The sequence below is a fragment of the Montipora capricornis genome, chromosome 12 (assembly GCF_036669925.1).
Source record: "Montipora capricornis isolate CH-2021 chromosome 12, ASM3666992v2, whole genome shotgun sequence".
Lineage (NCBI taxonomy): Eukaryota > Metazoa > Cnidaria > Anthozoa > Scleractinia > Acroporidae > Montipora > Montipora capricornis.
In genome coordinates, this window is record NC_090894.1 from 29577570 (window position 1) to 29587437 (window position 9868).

At 40.5% G+C, this 9868-nt stretch overlaps 1 protein-coding gene across 1 annotated transcript; it reads right to left on the minus strand.

The window, feature by feature from the left end:
- Positions 1-3385: 3385 nt before the first annotated feature.
- On the minus strand, positions 3386-6193 carry LOC138026821 (kelch-like protein 3). The gene has a single exon (XM_068874277.1). The coding sequence runs from the start codon at positions 5857-5859 to the stop codon at positions 4015-4017; it is 1845 nt and encodes a 614-aa protein (XP_068730378.1). The 5' UTR covers positions 5860-6193; the 3' UTR covers positions 3386-4014.
- Between the last annotated feature and the right edge of the window lie 3675 nt (positions 6194-9868).

The following is a 9868-nucleotide window of genomic DNA, read 5'->3' on the forward strand; positions in this document are numbered from 1 at the left end:
CTGTACCTTGCTGAGTTCGCATTTGTTAGCGTTAATAGTATTTTCGGTCCGATGCTTCCGTTTTACGAGGGGTATATTAATTTGGTCTCCCATCCAAACACTAACCCCGCCGAACAGGGCTTGACTTCAGTGAACTTCGGCATTACAAAGCTGTCAGATGCTCAGAGGGCACGCTTAATTAAACTTGTAGTGAAAAGAAGTTTATCAACATGTCAGCCCAGAAGCATATGTTTCTCACTTCCCATTTATTTTCTTCAATCTTTCTGGGTTCAGCACTTTGCTAGTAACCACATGTCTTCTCAGACTATTTACCCAAGACTTCTACCATGGCACTACAATGATAGACAATACCAAAACAATATCGTGCACTGTTAGAGCTACATATTACGCAAGGACGGATCTGTTTCGTCGTACGAACGTGTGAGGACCTGTGAGCCAAAGGGCCTCGTCTGGTATGACTTCTTAATGACCCCCCAACTTGAAAAAAATTGTCTGGAACGGTGCACCTACCACAGGCAACCCAGTGTACCCTCACGGAGGGTCTAGTTTAAATTGGTTTTCTTGACATTTGCATCAGTGATTAAGTGCCAAAAGGATAGCATGTGCATCCAATTTTTGTCAACCTATTATTTGACACAACAAATTCCAAGAAATAGTATGAAACTGTTAACATTCATTTTTTGGGGACTTACCAAATCAGCAGAGGGAGTGGCAAAATGGAAAATAATAATTGAGACCAACAAGTTTTTAAGCCCCTTAAAGTGCCTATCACCTCAACACACTTTTCCACTTTATTTATTCTCTGAAATCGTCCCAAATGCATCGTGTTGTTTATAGAACCTTTTTTATTAGCTTTCAAAAACGGAAAAAGTGATCATAGTTTGATCCATAACCAAGAAATGAAGGAGAATGGGTTCGATACCGGGTTGACGTCACAAATTCATTTGCATTGAGGTAGTTCTTTGAAAACAGCGATGCAAATTAATTTGTGACGTCAACCCGGTATCGAACCCATTCCCCTTCATTGCTCGGTTATTAATCACGGTATGACCACTCTTCCCGTTTTTTAAAGCCAATGAAAGAGTGAAATTTCAATCTAAATGTTCTAAAAACAACACGATGTATTTGGGATGATTTCGGAGAATAAATATATTGGAAAAGTGTGTTGAAGTGATAAGCACTTTAAATGGGAGGGTGTAGACCCAGGGAGGGTCCCATGTGATCATTAGGGAGGGTCCCACGTGGGTCCCATGTGACCCAGGGACAGTCACATGAATTTCCACCCATGCGATCATTAGGTTTTCAGATTAAAGTTCCAGAAATAGTTATACCATCTACACATTGCAAAAGACATTCAAAGTAATTACATAAAAACCAAGACATGACCAGGGTTAAAATTTTGGGAATGTCAATTAGCAAACAATATGAAGTCGAAACTGTCAACATTTTTTAAAAAAGATCTATCAGGCAACTTTTCAGATATTACCAAAATAGACCAAAATCGACACATTTTGCAAATTTTGCAAAACACCTTTCTATACACGACTATTTTTTCTTGCTAAGAAAATCCTGAAATTTTAAGGTGGGGACGTACAGTTAATTTTTGAGAAAAAGGCCTTTGAAATCTGTAGTTTCCAGTCTCCCTCCAGGAGCTCGGTCACTACATTTTGCATTTTCCCCTGATTTGCATTTATTTGTTAGGTAAAATTACATTTTACATCAATTGCAGTGACTAACACTTCAGAAGAGATATCCTGTTGCTTTGATTTCACACATTTCAAAACCTGGATCATTTTCTTTGGAAAACTGTCGTTTAAGATGAACGAGTGAAAAGTTACCATCTACCTCGCTTCCAAAAATAACTCATTTTAATAGCCGATTTCCGAGTTGCTGCATTCCTCAGTTTCAAAGCGAGTCCTGGTGCACAATCACTCAAATGGAAATGAGTTACATATTCTCATGCAAATCAAGCACATTTCTTTTTCAAGAGTTGAGCACCAAGACTCACTTCGAAACCAAGACAAACAGCAACTTGGAAATGGTTTAATGACATTTACATCAGTGATTGAGTGGCAAAAGGATAGCATGTGCATCCAATTTTTGTCAACATATTGTTTAGCCTGTTCCAGCCTCTCAGATGGTCGAGAAAACGAAAAGAACTGCGTGTGAAAAGCGAGTGGGGGCTTGGGTCGAGGCGAGGCCTCGACCCAAGCCCCCACTCACTTTTCACACGCAGTTCTTTTCGTTTGCTCGACTATCTGAGAGCCTGGAACAGGCTACATATTGTTTGACACAACAAATTCCAAAAAAATAGTATAAAACTGTCAACATTAATTTCTAGGGACTTAACAAATCAGCAGAGGGGTGGCAAAATGGAAAATAACTGAGACTAACAAGTTTTTAAGCCCCTTAAATGGAAGGGTCCCATGTGATCAGAACGTTTTCAGATTAAAGTACCAGTAATTGTTATACAGGGCTTGAAATTGCGACCAATACAGTGGCATTTGCGACTGAATTTTTTCCCTTTGCGACTAACTTGATATCGGGAGAAGTTGAAAATTTGCGACTTGTTTTCACCTTCACTCTTTCAAAACAACAGGGTCAGCAGTTGCCACTTTGCTGCTACTTCTACTAAAATGAATAAAATGACAAAATTGTTTTGTTTCTGGCAGTGAATTTTCCTTCAATCTGAAGATAGCGTAATTGTAGTGAAATTTAGCTGCGATGTTACGTGCGCAACTCCATTCCCTTGACAAGGAGGATTACGTTTTTTGCAAACGTTGGCCGTGTAGCACTTATGTTTGAGAGGACTTAACTGATTAGAATGTGATGTGAAGTGCTAAGTTTCTACCCCATATGAACCATGTGAGCGTTAGCCCTACAGATAGAAATGGGCCCACACAAGGACAGAGAAAAACTCAGACCAGGGTGGACTGAGCTACAAGGTCAGACGGGAGCAGGGCTTGGAAACTGAAGATGTAAAAGTTTTATTAAATTGACCCCTGGTCTAAGTTTTTCTCTGTCCTTGTGTGGGCCCATTTCCATCTGTAGGGCTAACGCTCACATGGTTCATATGGGGTAGAAACTTAGCACTTCACATTACATTCTAATCAGTTAACATTCCTTTGACATTATTTGCCATTTTCAGCCGTTTCTTTACACACCAGTATTGTGGGCTCATATTTTGTTTTGCTAGACCGCTGACAACACGATGCAATGTGATGACTTTGTGACTACAATAATGTGAAATTGCGACTAAATTTTCGTATCTTGTCGCAAAATTGTGACTGGATTTTTTCGTTCATTTCAAGCCCTGTAATATACCATCTATACACTGTAAAAGACATTCAAAGGAATTGTGTAAAAACCAAGAAGATCAGCAGGGTTAAAATTCTGGGAATTTCAATTAGTAAACAATATGAAGGCAAAACCATCAACATTATTTTTTTTAAAAAGATCTATCAGACAATTTTTTAGTTATTATCAAAGCAGACAAAAATCAACATTTTTGCCATTTGCGAAAAACCTGTCAGTCTATACATGATCATTTTCTCTTGCTAAGGAAATCCTGAAATCTTAAGGTGGGATGTATGGCTACACATGTAGTTTTTGAGGAAAAGGCCTTTGAAATGTCTAGTTTCCAGTTGCCCCTTCAGGAGCTCAGTGACTATCTTTAGCATTTTCACCTGCTTTGCATTTATTTGTTAGGTAAAATTACATTTTACATCAATTGCAGTGACTAACACTTCAGAAGAGATATCCTGTCAAAGTCTTGATTGTTTTCTTTGGAAAACTCATAGTTAGTAGAGGAAAACTGTAGTAAGCCACCTTAACAGGAGGTCACTTGTACTAAAGGTGGATGAAGGCCAAACCCTTAATTATAGGAAAAGATTTCGCCACGTGGCACCAAGAAGGAATCCCACCATGAGGCAGTCATAATACTGAATTTAAGGAAAAAATGTCTCCAGGTGGCAACATTGGAAAGAATGCAGTCGGGCAGTCATTAGAGAAATGTCAAAGCTTACACAGCTTTTCTAATAGACTATTGTGGATCACTGCAAGACATGCCTTATGATGAATCTTTTTCTTTCGATCCTCACGATTTTCATTTTCAAAGTTAGTGGGTATAGTGGACTTACTTTTCCATTCACATGCTCCTAACTGAAACACTTCCACTGATAACTCTCTTGAAGACGACTTTGTGTCTTTAAAGCCACCAACCACATAAAGGGCTTCCTGAAAGCATACCATATTTGCAGCTTGACGACACACCTTGAGGTTACTCATGACTTGCCATTCATCTGTTGATGGGTCATATACCTCACAAGACTTCAGTACTGTACAGTATCCCACATTTATATTTATGCCACCTGCTACGTAGATCTTGCCATTCATGGCTGCTCCAAAAGCATCATATCTTGCCTCATTCATAGCTGCAACCTCCTCCCATGTGGCCAAAATAGGATCAAACCTTTCCACTGTTTTAGATGCTTGGTACGAAAAAAGCTCACATCCTCCTACTAAGTAAAGGTGTCTTTTATCACTGACTAAACAAGCTCCATAGCGAGCAGTTGGTGGATCAGCCACAGCCTCACATAAACTCTCATCAAACTTATAGAGACTAATGGTGCCACCAAAGAATGCATAGATGCAACCATCTAAAACTGATAAACAAGAACAAACATCACTTCCATGTCTTCCTTCAATTGCCACCCAGCAATTAGTGGAAGAAAGAAAGTATTCTATTACTCGAGATTTTCCTGGTCCAACGCGCTGTCCACCAAAAATGCAAACTTTATCTCTATATTGAACAACAGCATGACTTTGATGTTCAAATAACATGTCTGGCAACTGATACCAAATGTCTTTGTAGGGTAGATAGCACAAGGCTGTCCTGCCACCACAAACAAAAATCACATCTGTGTACCTCTCCAAGCACTTCCTGGGTGGCTTGGCAGAATCTTCACTGAAGGGATCAAAAATGCACTCCATGGATCTCAACACAAAATTCAAAGTCTCCTTGCTTGTTGCTACCAGTTCTTCATTGACCAATTCCTTGAAAAGAAATTTGCGAGATATGGATTTCAGACGAACTTGATTCAACAATTCAGCAAAGTTGCTTTCTCGTTCACTCTTCTTGTAAGTCACCCACTTTACTATTCCCTTAAAAATTTCTTCCTCAGAGGTGACAATGACATCATCACTGGAAACCCATTTCATGACTTGTGCAATATCGAGCTTCAGGAAGTCATCTGTTTTCATGACTGAACTGAAATTTAAGTTAATAAACCCACGGGTTTCCCTCATTAATTCCAAACACTGATATCTGTCGGCAAAGTAATAATTGAAAATGCAGTTTTCAATTGTAATGTTTTCCTCCAAAACATCACAAGCCAAAGTTTTCAAACCTGGTAAGAGAAGATAATCTGCTGCTGCCACTAAGTCGTGGGCGGTATCCTTGGTGATTGCAACATTACCGGTGTAAATGTATTTAAGAACTTCTTCCATGACTGACCCCGTTGCTTCTTCAAGTTCTATCCTGATGAACTGTTCTTTTCCCTCTCTCATGTCACTGACGAGAAGTGAAAGAAAAAATGGACTTGCTGCTGCTAACACAAGTCTGTGAGCTTTAAACTCTCTGTCTTTTACTGACACTGTTACATCGAAGAAACTCTCTCTTCTTCTCAGAGCATCCAGACGATAAATAAGTTCCTGACAGTGTTTTGATGGATCTGATGGCATTGGTTGTGAAAGATCCGCCATATTGGAATTCGATGCGGAAGTGTTCAACTCTTCGATTTCGAATGCAACCGCTTGTCCGTATTCTTCCATGTTGATACTCGCTGAACTTTGCGACATGATAATGCGTTTGTTTAAGAAATAGAAATTAAAAAACGTTATCACTGGATTATAAAGAATGGAAAAAATACAAAAGGTGTGATCAAGGTATCACCAGCCTCAAACCCAGTCTATCTCTCCCTCTCTCTCACTAGTAAGGCTGTGTAATACATGAGTCAATAGGGAGCTTAAGCACGCGCGTTTTGGAGAGGCGAACGGCAACCAGAAGAGAGCTGTTTTCCCATTTAAATTGTCTTCACACAACCACATTTACATTGCTAAGAATCTTTTCTCCATTAGAGATCATTAGTATAAAAATCTGGGAGACACCAATGTCCTGGCACGCGAAATGTTATCTTCCGGTTGCCGTTCGCATCTCAAATACGCGCGTGCTTAAAATTAAGCTCCCTAATGTAAACCCCCACCCTCTCCCCGCTACACCCTGATTAGCTGTGAAAGGAAAAGGATTTAAGACAAAATACAGTCCCCAGGGGGTAGGGATTGGCAACTTTCGTTTTAAGCAGCCCTGTGGGTACAGGCAGTAAGGTGGGGATTAGTAGATGAGCCTGCTTATTTGCAGTCAGCGAAGATTCATCTCACGAGCGTAGATACGTCATGTAACTATCATATGGTGGTTTGACTAAGCCCTATATAGGGGTATTTACTGATTCACTATACATGACCTGCACAGGTCTACATGGCCATACATAACACTACACGGGTATACATGGCTATACATAACCCTACACACGTATACACGGCCATACATAACCCTACAAGGGTATACATGGCCATACGTAAGCGCTTCCTTCCTCAGCCATTTATGAAAGTTGCAGTGAAAACAGAAGTCACGTTTAACTAGCAAATGTTGGTCGGTAAACAAACACCTAGAAAGACTGTTCAGCTAGTTATTCGGCCTAGTGAAAACGCAGCCTATGTATAGGTCGTATAGATGTGTGGGGCTGCGTATATCTATATATAGCAGTGAACGTCTATGTAAGGCTTATGCATAGCTGTGTAAGGTATGTATAGCTGTGTAGGGTAATGTAAAGCTGTGGAGGGCCATGTATAGCTGTACAGGGCCATGAATAGCTTTGGAGGGCTATGTATAGCTGTGGAGGGCAATGATTAGCTGTTTTTGGTGTTATGTATAGCTGTGTAGGGCCATGTATAGCCTTGGATGGCCATGTATGGCTGTGTAAGGGCTATGTATAGCTGTGAAGGGCTATGTATAGCTGTGGAGGGTCATGTATAGCCTTGGATGGCCATGTATGGCTGTGTAAGGGCTATGTATAGCTGTGTAGGGCCATGTATACCTATGGAGGGCCATGTATACCTGTGGAGGGCCATGTATAGCTGTGTAGGGTCATGCATAGCTGTGGGGGGCCATGTATAGCCGTGGAGGGCCATGTATAGCTGTGTAGGGCCATGTATAGCTGTGGAGGGCCATGTATATCTGTATAGCTCTGTAGGGTCATGCATAGCTGTGGGGGCCATGTATAGCCGTGGAGGGCCATGTATAGCTGTGTAGGGCCATGTATAGCTGTGGAGGGCCATGTATGGCTGTGGAGGGCCATGTATAGCTGTGTAGGGCCATGTATAGCCGTGGAGGGCCATGTATAGCTGTGGAGCTCTATGTGTAGCTGTAGAGGGCCATGTATAGCTGTGTAGGGCTATGCATAGGTGTGGAGGGCCATGTATAGCTGTGGAGTGCTATGTATATCCCTACCTTTAAACATCTCTATATTGGATTAAGTCAAACCACTATATGATAAATACACTACGTACCTACCCTCAAGAGGTGAACTCAAAAAGGCCCTGAAAACGAAGTGAATGGTTTTGTTATTTGCACTGATATAGAAGATATTCCATTGCCGTGCGGATAACACGAGAATACATTAAAAACGTTATCAAAAGGGTCTCATTGGGGGGTCCTATTTACAGACAGATGCATGACATCTGTATATTGTAGGCGCTTACATCAGGCGTTAATACTTCTTTTTAAATGTCTAAATGGTACGGGTCCTACATATATTGCTAGCCTTTTTAAATACAGGCATACACCGTATAGGCTAAGAGGCGAGGGCTTGAATTTGGAATTACCTAAATTTAATTGTATATCTAAGAAGAATTCTGTTACTTATTTATTAACTAAGTTATGGAACAGTTTGCCTTCTAATGTGCGTCTTTCCGCAAGTGATGCTAGTGACTTCAGAAGTAAATTGCACGATTGCAGTTTTCTAGTCTAGTGTCTTATAGTGTACAATTGTAGCTTTTAACTGCTTTTAGAACGAGTGATAAAGTTTTCCAAGTCACGTTTTTAGTATGTGGCTTTTTGTTGTTTTTGAAATTGAATAATATTATATGGCTGTAATTATTATAGATTTTATTTATACACGCTCGTATTTTGAACGAGTTTTATAGCTCTTTGACGTAACGTGTTAAAATAAATGATTGACTGATTGATTGATTGATTGATTAATTAATACCTACTCACTTCCTCAAAGATTTGTTGAGCCTTATCTAAAAAGAAATTTGATTCTTCTTTGCCTTGAAAAACTACTTTCAAATGCACGAAACCACATTATCCTTTGCCAACATTTTCATGGCTGCTGTTAAAACAGATATCAGCAAACTAAGTCCATACAAGCACCTTCATCTTTCCTCTATGGAGTATAACCAAAGAGGAAATAAACAAATTTACAGAACTAGCAAATAGCTATTATCCTACTATAAAATTCACGACTAAGACTCCGATCTTCTTTACCTGTCACGTTATACGAGGACACTCTTGGTGTGCGCACGCACTTAAAACCGACAGAAACTTTCTAACACACGCACATTCTTGTCCCCAGATCTAGAGCGCTCCGTTTCTTTTGGTCACGAGGTCGGCGAAACGAAAGGCTCTGGTCACACCTAAAAATTCAAATATTTTCATTGGCCGATTAAAATTGTATGCGAAGAACACAAGAAAATTACAAGAACTACGCATTACATTTTACTTCCGGCCCATATGGCGGGAAACAAGCTCTTATACGGGTGCGCTTTTCAAAAGATTAAATAAAAACTTCTGAAATATGTCGACTACACGAAAAAGGTGAATGAGTTTCCGCGAAATCAATAGAGTAACGGCGACGGCAACGAGAACATCATCTCAAAATATAAATTCGTGTTGTTGTAATCACTTCGTGACTATTTCAACGGTTTTCGTAGGACAAGGGTGTGGAAGTTCCTAGAGAATGACACTGGTACCGGTCGGAACGGCGCTAAATTTAGGGGAGAAAATGAAAATTTATCTTCAAGTGCTGACATCCTTGATAAAACCTCGAATTTGGCTATTTCACGTTGTTGTTTTGCAGACGACGACTAAGAAATGGACAAAAATGAAACACGCTCGTGCAGGGTGTGCAAAGCTGTTGTTTTGTCCACTAAATATGCAAATTTTTGACGTTCTTGTTGCCGTCGCCGTTGTCGTTGTTTAAGTTCATCATTCTCGATCGTAACCATCCCTTGTTGTTGTTTGGGTGGCGAATGGTAAAATCCGAAACTCACATAGACGCCGAGACGCCTAGATCCTAGTTAAAACTTTGAGCCCGAGACTCCTTGTTAAAAAGTTTCGAGACTCAAAAAAGTAAAAACAAACCATTCAAAGACGAGACTTCGAGATTATCGAAAATGCTTTCGAGATTTCGAGATCCTGCCAAAATTTTCCGAGACCCACGTTTTTCGAGGTACCATTCGCCACCCCTTTGTTGCGTAACCAACAAGCGCAATCAAAGCCTTTTAAACGCTTCTTCGAAATGATCCACTGAGGAAGCATCCATTATGCCAATATCTTCTCTCCCATCACTCACGATTATTGAAACTTGAAATAAATACGCATGCCCTGCCGGATGTCCGAGATTTACGGACATCCGGTATTACCTGCGACCATAGCCTTTCGCTTCGCCGACCTCGTGACCAAAAGAAACGGAGGGCTCTGGGGACGAGAATGGATCACGCACTTGACCTCCTGTCACCCTCTAGGGGT